At 33.1% G+C, this 16,685-nt stretch overlaps 1 protein-coding gene across 1 annotated transcript in view; it reads right to left on the bottom strand.

Moving 5' to 3' along the window:
- The window catches only part of LOC127705520 (plectin-like), a 64,502-nt gene extending 53,196 nt beyond the window's left edge, over nt 1–11,306 (bottom strand). Inside the window, exons 1-4 of the mRNA XM_052209848.1 lie at nt 11,301–11,306; nt 9,478–9,525; nt 6,133–6,279; nt 1,530–1,676 (exon numbers count right to left, since the gene is read on the bottom strand). Coding sequence (XP_052065808.1) covers nt 1,530–1,676; nt 6,133–6,279; nt 9,478–9,525; nt 11,301–11,306 — 348 coding nt within the window. The remainder of the gene's footprint in view (nt 1–1,529; nt 1,677–6,132; nt 6,280–9,477; nt 9,526–11,300) is intronic.
- Nucleotides 11,307–16,685: the final 5,379 nt, after the last annotated feature.

Genomic DNA, 16,685 nt, shown 5'->3' with positions numbered 1-16,685 from the left:
AACCTTAGTGAGCGTGCTCACATACCCCACGTCCCCACATTGTCATTGGAGAAATAAAATAAGTGTAAGAAAAAAAAATTGTATCAGAAAAAAAAATTGAATCATAATTTCCTGTCAATATGCACATCTACATAGTATGTCCTTATTATCTACACAGTTTCATGAAATTCTGTTGTGTGTTTTGAGAGGAGTTGCTATGACAAAAGGTTGCAGTAGTATATTGGGTAAATAAGTTCAAAGGGGCATAACTCCTGGAAAAAAAATTGAATCGTAATTTCCTGTCGATATGCACATCTACGTAGTATGTCCTTATTATCAGAAAAGGTTTCATGAAATTCTGTTGTCTGGTTTGAGAGAAGTTGCGATGACAAAAGGTTGCAGTAGTATATTGGGCAAATAAGTTCAAAGGGACGTAACTCCTGGAAAAACAATTGAATCGTAATTTCCTGTCGATATGCACATCTTCGTAGTATGTCCTCATTATTTCAAAAGGTTTCATGAAATTCTGTTGTGTGGTTTGAGAGGAGTTGCGATGACAAAAAGTTACAATAAAATTAAAATTGAGAATGGATATAGTAGTATATTTGGCAAATAAGTTCAAAGGGGCGTAACTCCTGGAAAAAAAATTGAATCGTAACTTCCTGTCGATATGCACATCTACGTTGTATGTCCTTATTATCTGAAAAGGTTTTGTGAAATTCTGTTGTGTGGTTTGAGAGGAGTTGAGATGACAAGAAATAGGACTGACGGACGGACAGACGGGTCAAAAACTCGTTGCGTAGGGTATAATAAGCAAAAGTTTCGAAGTCAATAGACCATGACTGAGGGGGCAGGGCCATATAATCTCCATGGAAATAAGATGTGCCAATGCTTATACAACTGCATACTAAATATGATTGATCTACCACTTGTGGTTCACCATGAACTAGACCTAATCACAAACTAATACATTGTTGATGCCGATGTCGCCGCTGCCAAGGCCGGAAACAGCACACATATGTCTCGCTTTTTGACTCCGTCAAGGCGAGACAAAAATGCTTCTTTTTGGCCCCTTATATACATGTTCAGGGAAATTAATCCCAAACTCAATCCAAGCCTTCCCATTGTTATATGAAACCTTGTGGTACAATGTCAGAGAGATCCATACAGTTACACACAAGTTATTGTTAACATTATGATGTACTAGATGCTGAGTTTCATCTCTTTTTTAAATGTAAAATAAATGAACAATTAAGAAAAGAATTTTCAAATGAAAATAAATATAATAATTAAACAAAAATGATATAGATGAATTAAAACATATTTTCAATCCTGAAACAAAACAGGACACTAACAAATTAGGCTCCTTTTAAAAAAAGTCACTTAGACTGAGGGCAGAGAGTTCTTGATATAATTTGAATCGCTTATATATATATATTGATTTAAAGAAAGACGAGGGTTATAGTTCAAAGTGTTTATTTATGGGCGTAAAGTGCTTTTCAATAAAGTTTAAGATTTAAAGTTAATTGTTAATTTTTTTTAATTCTTACTATATCTTCCGACTTTCTTGCTTCTTTTTTGGCAATAGAAAAGTCCGACTCCAGCTTCTGGATCAGAGCATCTTTATGTTCGAGTTCCCTATGAACTTCCTCACTGTTCACACTCAGTCTTTCGACCTCTTCTTCCCTAGACCTGAGCTGGAAATACAAAAGATAGGTTTAGCTAAACAGTCATTTAAGAATAAATGGGTAAAAATATGGATGAGATATTTTGTATAAAGCGATCTGCTACAGTCCCTTCATGGCATTTGCAGATTTCTTTAATATTCAGCAATACATTTCCTTAGTGTTTTTTAGAACCACACTGGTATAATTCTGTGTATTTTACACTGCACTTGCTCATTTTAATTTATTTTTTTATATTTTAAATCTTGAATTTACTACCCTCACCAACATGCATAGACTTATTCAATAATTTTGTCTAAATAAGACTTGAATACTGTAAAAGTACTTTTATTCATGGGGATCCAATTTTCTTGGTTTTCGTGGATGACTTTTTCCACAAATTTAAGTGTCCAACAAAATAAAACAACTGTCGTCCAAATCAAGACATGGATAGATCCCCATGCAGCTATGACTCCTAATAGAATATATTGAATATTGCTCAGGTATTTGGGGCATGGATCCCCCTTTTTTGTACCCCACTAAAAAATTTTTTTTTTTTTTTTTTATATATTTACAATTTTCTACAATGTATAGACATATATCACATCTCAACAATCCTTGACTGGTCGATTACAATGCCTTTTTTACTATCCATAAGAGCCCCAAGTAAAAAAAGAAGGGCAAACACATCAAGAATTAAAGAACCTTAGTGAGCGTGCTCACATACCCCACGTCCCCACATTGTCATTGGAGAAATAAAATAAGTGTAAGAAAAAAAAATTGTATCAGAAAAAATAAAATGCTTCGCTGGGGCGCAGCTTGATACGACCGCAGAGGTCGAACCCTGAACAGTTGGGGCAAGTATGGACACAACATTCAAGCTTGATACAGCTCTGAATTTGGAATGTTATTAAATATTTGACACAGCATAGGTTTCTGACACAGAAAGAATGTGGTCTAAGAACTTGAATTTTTTTAATTTACCTATTATGGTCCAATGTCCAAAATCAAAATACATGGTTAGATTCAGCATATCAAAGAACCCCATATATTCAACTTTTGTTAAAATCAAACAAAGTTTAATTTTGGACCCCAACTTGGACAAACTTGAAAACTGGGCCCATAATCAAAAATCTAAACACATGTTTAGATTCAGCATATCAAAGAACCCCAAGAATTCATTTTTTGCTAAAATCAAACTAAAGTTTAATTTTGGACCCTTTGGACCTTAATGTAGACCAATTTAAAAAACGGGACTTAAAATTAAAAATCTAAATACACGGTTAGATTTGGAATATCAAAGAATCCCAATAATTCAATTTTTGATGAAATCAAACAAAGTTTAATTTTGGACCCTTTTGACCTCAATATGAAGCAATTTGATAGCGGGGCCCACAAATAAAAAATCTAAATTCATGGTTAGATTCAGCATATCAAAGAACCCCATATATTCAATTTTTGTTGAAATAAAAAAAAGTTTAATTTTGGACCCCAACTTGGACCAACTTGAAAACTGGGCCCATAATCAAAAATCTAAACACATGTTTAGATTCAGCATATCAAAGAACCCCAAGAATTCAATTTTTGTTAAAATCAAACTAAGTTTAATTTTGGACCCTTTGGACCTCAATGAAGACCAATTTAAAAAACGGGACCCAAATTAAAAATACGGTTAGATTTGGCATATCAAAGAACCCCAATAATTCAATTTTCGATGAAATCAAACAAAGTTTAATTTTGGACCCTTTTGACCTCAATATGAACCAATTTGATAGCGGGGCCTACAAATAAAAAATCTAAATACATGGTTAGATTCAGCATATCAAAGAACCTCATATATTCAATTTTTGTTGAAATCAAACAAAGTTTAATTTTGGACCCCAATTTGGACCAACTTGAAAACTGGGCCCATAATCAAAAATCTAAATACATGTTTAGATTCAGCATATCAAAGAACCCCATATATTCAATTTTTGTTGAAATCAAACAAAGTTTAAATACTGGACCCTATCTTGGACCAACTTGAAAACTGGGCCCATAATCAAAAATCTAAACACATGTTTAGATTCAGCAAATCAAAGAACCCCAAGAATTCAATTTTTGTCAAAATCAAACTAAGTTTAATTTTGGACCCTTTGGACCTCAATGTAGACCAATTTAAAAAACAGGACCCAAAATTAAAAACCTAAATACACGGTTAGATTTGGAATATCAAAGAACCCCAATAATTCAATTTTAGATGAAATCAAACAAAGTTTAATTTTGGACCCTTTTGACCTCAATATGAACCAATTAGATAACGGGGTCCACAAATAAAAAATCTAAATACATGGTTAGATTCAGCATATCAAAGAACCCCATATATTCAATTTTTGTTGAAATCAAACAAAGTTTAATTTTGGACCCCAATTTGGACCAACTTGAAAACTGGGCCAAAAATCAAAAATCTAAATACATGTTTAGATTCAGCATATCAAAGAACCTCATATATTCAATTTTTGCTAAAATCAAACAAAGTTTAATTTTGGACCCTTTGGACATTAATGTAGACCAATTTGAAAACTGGACCCAAAATTAAAAATCTAAATCCACTGTTAGATTCGGCATAACAAATAAATAAATGTGATCAAAGATTTTACAAATCTAATGCGCCATACTGTGCAATTAAAGATTACTTCTTGAAATTTTTCAATATTTGAAATTTGAAAAAAAAATAATATTTGAAGAATAATTCTTTTTAATTTCTGAAATCTGAAATGAGAAAAAATTGGCCCCCCACAATTTCTTTTTATCCCCCCCCCCCCCTTTTTCCCCCCAAAAATTCTTTCCCTCAAGATATGGTCATAATCTCAATTCAAATTTCCAATGGAGTTGGCAACCATAATTACCCATTTAAATTTACCATAGTGCTAACTTAATCTATTTTATAATAGAATTAATAAAAATATAGTGTCAAATCTTTCATATGGATTTTTTTGTAAAAAAAAAAGATGAAAACATTTGCAGATATTTTTACTGGTCTTCCTTTATAAATATGCATTTCTTTAAACATAATTTAAAAGCAGTGTAAGGGAAGTAACCAAAACGTTGTATTTGGATTACCTCCCTTACACTGTTTTAGATTATCTTTATTGTTCATTAACCATTACTTTATACATAATTTAAAAGCAGTGTAAGGGAGATAATTTCAACTCCTGGAAAAAAAATAGAATCGTAATTTCCTGTCGATATGCACATCTACGTAGTATGTCCTTATTATCAGAAAAGGTTTCATGAAATTCTGTTGTCTGGTTTGAGAGAAGTTGTGATGACAAAAGGTTGCAGTAGTATATTGGGCAAATAAGTTCAAAGGGACGTAACTCCTGGAAAAACAATTGAATCGTAATTTCCTGTCGATATGCACATCTTCGTAGTATGTCCTCATTATTTGAAAAGGTTTCATGAAATTCTGTTGTGTGGTTTGAGAGGAGTTGCGATGACAAAAAGTTACAATAAAATTAAAATTGAGAATGGATATAGTAGTATATTTGGCAAATAAGTTCAAAGGGGCGTAACTCCTGGAAAAAAAATTGAATCGTAACTTCCTGTCGATATGCACATCTACGTTGTATGTCCTTATTATCTGAAAAGGTTTCGTGAAATTCTGTTGTGTGGTTTGAGAGGAGTTGAGATGACAAGAAATAGGACTGACGGACGGACAGACGGGTCAAAAACTCGTTGCGTAGGGTATAATAAGCAAAAGTTTCGAAGTCAATAGACCATGACTGAGGGGGCAGGCCCATATAATCTCCATGGAAATAAGATGTGCCAATGCTTATACAACTGCATACTAAATATGATTGACCTACCACTTCTGGTTCACCATTAACTAGACCTAATCACAAACTAATACATTGTTGATGCCGATGTCGCCGCTGCCAAGGACGGAAACAGCACACATATCTCGCTTTTTGACTCCGTCAAGGCGAGACAAAAATGCTTCTTTTTGGCCCCTTATATACATGTTCAGGGAAATTAATCCCAAACTCAATCCAAGCCTTCCCATTGTTATATGAAACTATGAAACCTTGTGGTACAATGTCAGAGAGATCCATACAGTTACACACAAGTTATTGTTAACATTATGATGTACTAGATGATGAGTTTCATTTCTTTTTTAAATGTAAAATAAATGAACAATTAAGAAAAGAATTTTCAAATGAAAATAAATATAATAATTAAACAAAAATGATATAGATGAATTAAAACATATTTTCAATCCTGAAACAAAACAGGACACTAACAAATTAGGCTCCTTTTTAAAAAAAAGTCACTTAGACTGAGGGCAGAGAGTTCTTGATATAATTTGAATCGCTTATATATATATATTGATTTAAAGAAAGACGAGGGTTATAGTTCAAAGTGTCTGCCTTGTTTATTTATGGGCGTAAAGTGCTTTTCAATAAAGTTTAAGATTTAAAGTTGATTGTTAATTTTTTTTAATTCTTACTATATCTTCCGACTTTCTTGCTTCTTCTTTGGCAATAGAGAAGTCCGACTCCAGCTTCTGGATCAGAGCATCTTTATGTTCGAGTTCCCTATGAACTTCCTCACTGTTCACACTCAGTCTTTCGACCTCTTCTTCCCTAGACCTGAGCTGGAAATACAAAAGATAGGTTTAGCTAAACAGTCATTTAAGAATAAATGGGTAAAAATATGGATGAGATATTTTGTATAAAGCGATCTGCTACAGTCCCTTCATGGCATTTGCAGATTTCTTTAATATTCAGAAATACATTTCCTTAGTGTTTTTTAGAACCACACTGGTATAATTCTGTGTATTTTACACTGCACTTGCTCATTTTAATTTATTTTTTTATATTTTAAATCTTGAATTTACTACCCTCACCAACATGCATTGGCCAATTCAATAATTTTGTCTAAATAAGACTTGAATACTGTAAAAGTACTTTTATTCGTGGGGATCCAATTTTCGTGGTTTTCGTGGATGACTTTTTCCATGAATTTAAGTGTCCAACGAATTAAAACAACTGTCGTCCAAATCAAGACATGGATAGATCCCCATGTAGATATGACTACTGATAGAATATATTGAATATTGCCATATATGAGAATACTATAAAAGTATTCACAGGGCAAACGCATCATGAACTACAACTGCAGGCAGGGTTATACCCATTTAATCTTTAAAAACCTAAACTGAACCACTTTTGATCTCATAAAAAAATTTTTTTGATCGATAAAAGTGTGATATGATAAAGTGTTCATTTCATATCCTTAAAATTCTCGAACGAATGGGAAATAATAATTTCATGCTGGGCTGGCTTTTGATAGCATTTGTTTATTTAACTGTTTTCTTTAGGTGACATATTGAAGACGACGATGGATAACCACGGACTACGGACGCCAAGTGATAAGAAAAGCTCACTTGGCCCTTCGGGTTGGTGAGCTAAAAAAAAAATTACAGCTGATCATCTCAAGACATTCATCATTTCTTAATACATAATTTTCACGCAGTGTAAGGGAGTTAATCAAACATATCTATAACAGTATTCTTTAAATGGAATTGGAGAACCTCCCTTACACTGCTTTTAAATTGTCTAAATTGTCCTTTAACCAGTAAAACCCTTGTTTTCCCCCCTTTTTTGCCCCTATTGGCTAAATGATTTGAGCCATAACCCCCATAACCATCCTTTTGTAGTATGCAAACTTGTGGTATAATTTCAGAGAGTCATTTATACACTTAAACACAAGTTATTGACTGGAAACTACAAAAATGCCCCTTTTTTGGCCCCCAGTTTATCCAAACCCCCATTGGAGCAAGAACCCAAAAACTCAATGCCAGCCTTTCCTTTGTTATATGAAACCTTGTGGTACAATGTCAGAGAGATCCATACAATTGCACACAAGTTATTGTTAATTTTTAGTTTTTGCGGTGGTTTAAAAACTGCAAACTTTACTGCAAAGTACCAATTCCAGGGCATAAATCCAACAATAGGTTGTCCATTTAATCTAAAAATTTCAGGGCAGATAGATCTTGACCTGATAAACATTTTCAACCGGATCAGATAAGTTTGGTTACATATGGCCCAGTAGTTTCAGAGAAGATGATTTTTGTAAAAGTTAATGACGACAGATGAGTGACGCCAAGTGATGAGCTAAAACACAATATATTTGTTTGAATGTTTTGTATAAAACAATAAATTACCAAATAAACAGTATAACCAATAAATTGCAAATCTGTCTCCTGTTTTGTAGATTTGGGCAAATATACTAGACCGATTGTGTACTGGCCCGTACGAAATTATAAGGCGTATTACGCCTGGAAATCTGGCGTAAACCAGGCATAAGTGGTAGTTACGTGTCCAGATCCAGGCGTAAGGGAACAGGAAACGTAAATTTGTAGTCCTTACAGGCGTAGAAAATAAGGTAAACCTGGTGTAAATTGAAATAAGCTAGGCGTAAATTTTCCTACGGACGTAAAAATTGGTATGGCGTAAATCATAATACCCATAATGCTTTATTGATAAAGGATCATGGGATTTTTTTTTCAAAATTTGGCTCTTTGTTATTATTTTGCAAGAGTTGGACTTATGGCAGCTTTATATATTCAGGGATAATTAAGCTTGTTTTGTGCTTTTTGGAAGAATTTGAAATTGGAATTATGGAATCAAATTGATTAATGAAAATTGTGTAATAAAAGGAAAGTAATATATGATTAATGAAAATTGTCTAATAAAAGGAAAGTAATATACAATTGGTAAAAGATAATTATGTGAGTAACTAAGTTTTTTTTTAACAGTAATTTTGAATTCTGAAAACCTTCATCCTTGGATGAATTATCATTGATAACATTAAAATCTTTCACATTAAGTTAAATTGCAGTATTATCATTGATATTTTGGTTCAAATGACATTAATTTTCAAAAAAACTTAGTTAAAATGCTGGTTTTATTTCAGGAAGAATTAATTGTCGTAATTCTAATTTAAACTTAAATTTATTTGAGCCAGTGTCTGTCTATTATATGTATTTATTTATATAGCTTCTTCAATTAATGGTTAATATTTCAAGTTTCATGTCAAACAATGAGAAATTTAAGCAATAGTACAGAAGTTTGTATCAAATACACAAAAGTACACAGCTAGGGTAATACACTGATTTAAAATAAGTGTAGTATTATGTAAGGATATTACGCCTGTTTTTTTTATCGACCAGGCGTACTAATTTGCATATAACGCCTGGTTTTCTGTGGACCCGGCGTACTCATTTAAATATTACGCCTAATTTTACGCCTGGTTTCCGCCTCAGTTAAGCTTGGTTTCTGCCTGGTTTATGCCTGGTTGATGCCTGGACATGCATTCCGTAAACACTACAATGACGCCCTGATAAAGTATGATTTCTACGCCTGGTTTCCGTGTCACTTACGGGCGTCCCATTTCGTACAGGTGTGATTGTACAATCCAAAATAGGGGTATAACATGAATAAATGTTAGACGGTATATAGCCATTCAAGGTCTTTAAAAACTTCATTTGTTAATTTCTACCTTAATAAAAGCATACATCTGTCCAAGTAAAGACCAATCTGTAATTTGAGTGGAAAGCACTGAAAATTAACAATTAAGGGGCAATAACTCCGGTATATGCTATCATTCTAACCAAAATTTATCTAGATATTTATCAAGTTACCAGACACACAGAAAAGAAAGAACTACCATTTTTTTACTGAGGATGAGAATATCTTTATAATAGGTCGGTTAGGTCAGTAAATAGGTTGTTGGTTTTTTCGTCTATAATTTTGATTTTTTTTTCTAAATTGCTTGATAAATTTCTTACAGAGATGAATATAATTGTTTCTTCTTGATCTTCCTCGTGTGCTTCTGTCTACAGTGATCGGGAAGGACGTGCGCCTTGCGCCAATTGCGCTTAACGACCAGAAATGGCGCATAGAGTGACAAATGTAAGCGCCCGCGTGGCGCATATTTTTCACTTCGTTTTGAAACGTTGAGATATCGTCAAATGGATTTCAGATCGTATTTCGTGCCGCCATGCAACAGTACCCATCAGCGTGTGTGAAAACAGAACCTATGTCAATTAAGAGCCGGAAGTGAAAATAGAACCATATGTTACACATGCATAATAGCCTACTAATGAACATATATATCTACCCAAAAGATAATGTGAACTGTCACGATACAGGACTTATTATCAAATTAAGTAGCTGATATAAACACACTTTCTACACAATTATCAATGGACATCATTAAACTGCTGAACTGATAATAAAAAAATGCACGAATTAAATGGCAACATTTAAATATCTTTCTCTGTTAAAGACACATAAATTTATGTTCTGTTTGGCACTGATGAATGGGAGTCTGGATGGGGTTTACAGAAAAGAGAATAATGGTAAAAAAAAGGTGCAGAATAAATTAAGAATAGAGAAAAATTGGCAAAAATGATAATAAAAAAATAGAGAAGAGTATGGTGAACAATTATAAAGAATAAAGAATAATGGGCATGCAAAATAAATAATAAATATAGAGAAATGATCTAAAAAATTAAAGAATAAAGATATAAAGGAACCCCCATCCAGACCCTCATGAATATTTGGTTCCAGTTCTATCGTAATTATTTACAAACGCTTGTTGACCTTATTTTTGAAGATACAATTGTACCAAAAAAAAAGAAATTATTGAAAGCTTAGGTATTGGGTTGATGAACGCTTCACTGTACCAGTAAAGTAAAAAAAAATGTGTATTTATTTTATATCTGGGACTAATTGAAACATTTATCTATTAGTCCCAGTTTTATACATATTAAATTAGTCTTATTCAAAATTAGAATGTAATATGTGTTTTTTTCAAAGATATCAGACAGAACGATCATGACACAATGTCTATAATTACTACATTTATGAGTATTTCTAAAATATTAAAATACGATTACTATTACACAAGCATTTTCTCCCCCGTGAAAATTACTTTGATTGAAATAACTTAAGTTCATTGACCAGAAGGTGAAACTATTTATGAGTAAAACAGAGGTTGGAATTTAAAGAGAAAGATTAATTTGACGTAGTTTATTTATGTAGGCATGTAAATGATTAAAAATCTTTAAATGACAAAAAAAATTAATATGATTATCTACTAAATGTCTACATTATTAAAGCGTCAAAACGAAAGCGATTTTTTTCTTCGTTCTGTTTAGTGGACGACTATTTGATTTTCGGGGGAGGGGTGGGGGGGGGGGGGGAATCCGCTAAAAAAATATGCATGCGTAGCCATGAACAGATGTAAATAAATAGCCAATCCACAAAAACCCAGAATATCAAATGCCCGTCCCCTTAAGTAAAATAAGGATGAAGCCATGTAAGAGGGTATGGATGGGGGATCCTTAATTTCTGTCTTCTTTCAATTTTTAGGGCATTTTTCTTTATCTGTAAGAATAACGCTTAAATAATTTTACAATTAAAATTTTCTGTAATTGGAGGACTTCTTTATTCTGTACATCGTTCATTTCTCTAATCAGTAAAGTATTACACAATTCTTTTATTTTCCAGTTATTCTCTATTCTTTATATTTTCTGCTCATTTTTCTCTATTCATTATACGTGTTATATTTTTTTGCCATATTTCTCTATGAATACCCCATCCAGACCCTCATGTTATTGTAACGTAAATCTCTGTAATTTATTGTTATACTTACACTGTATTTTTCCCCTCTGAATTTTTAAAATCTTCTTTCCCTTCGAAAAAGACTGAACAACGATACACCTATGTCTATATATATATATAAGGTGTATATATGAACCAAGTCTGTATATGGAATATATATAACGTGCTAATCCAGAACCAAACATGCAAATTTAGAACCAACGCATTGTTAATCCAGAACCAAGTCTGTATATGGTATATATATAACGTGTCAATCCAGAACCAAACATGTAAATCCAGAACCAACACCTAGTCAATCCAGAACCAAGTCTGTATATGGTATAAATATAACGTGTCAATCCAGAACCAAGTCTGTTTATGGTATAAATATAACGTGTCAATCCAGAACCAAGTCTGTTTATGGTATAAATATAACGTGTCAATCCAGAACCAAAAATGTAAATCCAGAACCAAAACCTTGTCAATCCAGAACCAAGTCTGTATATGGTATAAATATAACGTGTCAATCCAGAACCAAACATGTAAATCTAGAACCAACACCATGTTAATTCAGAACCAAATGATTTAATCTGTTTATGGTATAGATATAACGTAAGCATCCAGAACCAAACATGTAAATCTAGAACCAAGTCTGTATATGGTATCTATATAACATGTGAATCCAGAACCAAACATGTAAATCTATAGAACCAACACCTTGTCAATCCTGAACCAAGTCTGTATATGCTATACAAAAACGTTAAAATCCAGAACCAAACATGTAAATCTAGAACCAACACCATGTTTATCCAAAACCAAGTCTGTACATGGTATAAATATAATGTGTTAATCCAGAACTAAACATGTAAATCTAGAACCAACACCTTGTCAATCCAGAACCAAGTCTGTATATGGTAAAAATACAACGTGTTAATTCAGAACCAAACATATAAATCCAGAACCAAAAAAGTAAATCTAGAACCAACGCCTTGTCAATCCAGAATCAAGTCTGTACATGGTATAAATATAACGTGTTAATCAAGAACCAAACATGTAAATCTATAGAACCAACACCTTGTCAATCCAGAACTAAACTTGTAAATCTAGAACCAACACCTTGTCAATCCAGAACCAAGTCTGTATATGGTATATATATAACGTGTCAATCCAAAACCAAACATGAAAATCTAGAACCAACACCTTGTCAATCCAAAACCAAGTCTGTATATGGTACATATATAACGTGTCAATCCAGAACCAAATATGTAAATCTAGAACCAACACCTTGTCAATCCAGAACCAAGTCTGTATATGGTATAAATATAACGTGTTAATTCAGAACCAAACATGTAAATTCAGAACCAAACAAGTAAATCTAGAACCAACGCCTTGTCAATCCGGAACCAAGTCTGTACATGGTATAAATATTATGTGTTAGTCCAGAACCAAACATGTAAATCTAGAACCAACACCTTGTCAATCCAGAACCAAACATGTAAATCTAGAACCAACACCTTGTCAATCCAGAACCAAGTCTGTATATTGTACATATATAACGTGTTAATACAGAACCAAACATGTAAATCTAGAACTCACACCTTGTCAATCCAGAACCAAGTCTGTATATGGTATAAATATAACGTGATAATTCAGAACCAAACATGTAAATCCAGAACCAAACAAGAAAATCTAGAACCAACGCCTTGTCAATCCAGAATCAAGTTTGTACATGGTATAAATATAACGTGTTAATCCAGAACCAAATATGTAAATCTAGAACCAACACCTTGTCAATCCAGAACCAAACATGTAAATCTAGAACCAACACCTTGTCAATCCATAACCAAGTCTGTATATGGTATATATATAAAACGCGTCAATCCAGAACCAAACATGTAAATCTAGAACCAACACCTGGTCAATCCATAACCAAGTCTGTATATGGTATAAATATAACGTGTCAATCCAAAACCAAACATGTAAATCTAGAACCAACACCTTGTCAATCCAGAACCAAGTCTGTATATGGTATAAATATAACGTGTTAATTCAGAACCAAACATGTAAATCCAGAACCAACACCTTGTCAATCCAGAACCAAGTCTGTATATGGTATAAATATAACGTGTCAATCCAGAACCAAACATGTAAATCTAGAACCAACACCTTGTCAATCCAGAACCAAGTCTGTATATGGTATAAATATAACGTGTTAATTCAGAACCAAACATGTAAATCCAGAACCAACACCTTGTCAATCCAGAACCAAGTCTGTATATGGTATAAATATAACGTGTCAATCCAGAACCAAACATGTAAATCTAGAACCAACACCTTGTCAATCCAGAACCAAGTCTGTATATGGTATATATATAACGTGTCAATCGAACCAAACATGTAAATCCAGAACCAACACCTTGTCAATCCAGAACCAAGTCTGTATATGGTATAAATATAACGTGTCAATTTAGAACCAAACATGTAAATCCAGAACCAACACCTTGTCAATCCAGAACCAAACATGTAAATCTAGAACCAAACCTTGTCAATCAAGGACCAAGTCTGTATATGGTATATATATAACGTGTCAATCCAGAACCAAACATGTAAATCCAGAACCAACACCTAGTCAATCCAGAACCAAACATGTAAATTTTAGTAATCTTTATAAAAATAAGAAGATGTGGTGGTATGATAGCCAAGGAGAAAACTTTCCACCAGGGACCAAAATGATATAAAAGTAAGCAACTATAGGTCACCATACGACCTTCGTCAATGAACAAAACCAATACCGCAAAGAAAGCTATCAAATGCCCCGAAATGAATTGTAAAATAATTCAAACGAGAAAACTAACGGCCTGATTTATGTACAAAAGAATTTACGAAAAACAAATATGATATACAGCAACCAACGACAACCACTGATTTACAGGTTCCAGACTTGGGACAGGCAAATACAGAATGTGGCAGGGTTAAACATGTTTGCGGGCACCCAACCCAATTATTTATATATAAAACATCCAAAGAATTTTTTACACTCCAAAATAGTTTATTTCATTTCTTTCATATGCTTTTTCACAAATGATAATGATTTCTTTGATAGTAGTAAGGGAACTAGTTAAAAGAATTGAAAGATTGGTGGTAGAACACCTACTAGAGGCCGAGATGAAACAATATTTAATGTAATTTAAGTAACCAATTTAAATAGGGACCTTCAAATGATCAGAGGAGGCCTTAAGCTGAAACGTGGTTATGATATGATTGTTTACTATTTGAATCTCTGTGGAGCACATGGACCTGGATGTAGAAGAATTTATTAAGCCGACTTATTTTGCAGTTTTCTATTAAGATGATGGATCACAAAACAGAAAGTTTGATTGAAATATTTAATAAGGAAATGTTTACTCTTCTTATAGAATCATGTGGCAATTAGTAGAACGATAAACATGCTGGCAGATACACTAGACGAAAATCTGAGGCTTCATGACCTAACGAATGCTTATTTGATGTTTGAAGCACTAACTGAGCATTCATATTCTTTCTACTGCTATCTGTGTGGCTTCTTTCCGACAACGATTGTGATGGACGGTATACGAAAGACTTGTTTTCGACATGCCGGTTGGTATAAGTATTAGTTATCCATATATATATATATGATATATGATATAATTGTGTTCACACAAATTTTAAAAGGTCCCCTTATTTAGTCTAGGTCGGATTTCACGTTTTTGTGATTATCGTTTTAAAGCATGCGGTTCGAAGAATAAATCCTTCACTTTATACAATTTGTCACACTTGATCCATTCTAGACAACCTTCTAGACAACCTTTTTCCTTACAGTTACGCAAATTTGATTGACTTCCTTTATTCTGTGTCACGTATATTCTTCTAACTTTGATATAACAAACCAAAGAAGGATATAATTACAAATCACTGCATATTACTAACTTGCTATACGTCCTTAATTAATATCATTACACAAAATATTTCCTAAATGAAAATAACTATAAGATCTCCGGCAATGTTCTCGAGATACAACATGAATTGGAGTAAAAGCTTTATATTTATTTATTTACACCATGCAGAAGAAATAGGTAGTAAAATAATAAAACAAAAGTATGTTTTTGGTTTCCCACCTTCATATTAAAATGTTGTTTAAATTCACTTGCAATGACATTTAAGGAACCAGTGAGTTGACAGAATAGTTATACACCAATACTCCAGTCACAGATATTTTAATCATTCCCTTGAATATGTCTTTGCTTCATTTTTGAGGCTTAGCTTCTCAGACTTGCAGTAGAAATAATTTAACGATTTGATTGCATTGTCATGTCTGGTACAGTTTCAGATACGGTTGCACCGGCAGATTTTACAGAATTACCCGAAACAGTTGATATGGATTCATTTTGGAAGAAAGTGGAACAAGAGTTGATAAGTCCTGGAGTCCGACATGGTAAACATTTTCACTTGTTAATCGTATGTATATTGATGAGGCAACTTAGTAAACGAGTGCAAATATGTCCCCAAAAAAAATCGAAATATAAAGGAATGCTGCCTCATTGCATTAAACCTGTCACTAATATGATAAAACCAAATTGTGTATTAGATTTTTGTTGATGAAACACATTATTGAAATAAATATAAAAATAAGAAGATGTGGTATGGTAGCCAATGAGACAACTCTCCACCAAAAAGCAAATGACGTAGAAGGTTAGCAACTATATATAGGTCACCGTATGGCCTTCAACGATGAGTAAAACCCATACCGCAATGCAAGCTATAAAAGGCTCTGAAATGACAAATGTAAAATAATTCAAACGAGAAAACTAAAGGCCTGATTTATGAACAAAACAATAAACAAAAAAACAAATATGATATACAGCAACAAACGACAACTACTGAATTACAGGCTCCTGGCTTGTGACAGGCACATACAAAATGTGGCGGGGTTAAACATGTTTGCGGACGACCCAAACCTACACTTATTCATTTGTTGACATGTTACAGGAAACCGACTAAATGAGATAGTGCCAAACTACGAATTTTGGGCACCTTGGATTGGAAATGAATCAAGACGAAGCAACCATGTCTTTAATACTGAAAGTTTAAAATGTCCAAGAAGACTTCACATTCCAGACGAGACTGAACCAGTTCCTGACGAAGTTTTAAAAAGTTTAAGGGATGAAAAGGTACACGTAATGTATTTTTATGCGAGTCATGTATACTTTTGTAATACACTTTACAGTATTTGTTCTGTCTTTTTCACATCCTACTAAGAGTTTTCAAATATTATCATATTTCCAGGGTAGGTTCCGGTGTATGTATTTTCCTGATACATGTAATACATTTTGTAACAACATAATTTAAAAGTAGTATTCTGAATGTAATC

Source organism: Mytilus californianus, unplaced genomic scaffold, assembly GCF_021869535.1.
Source record: "Mytilus californianus isolate M0D057914Y unplaced genomic scaffold, xbMytCali1.0.p SCAF_6, whole genome shotgun sequence".
Taxonomy (NCBI): Eukaryota; Metazoa; Mollusca; class Bivalvia; order Mytilida; family Mytilidae; genus Mytilus; species Mytilus californianus.
Note: the sequence above shows the minus strand (reverse complement) of the source record. Positions and strands in the feature narration are given on the sequence as shown.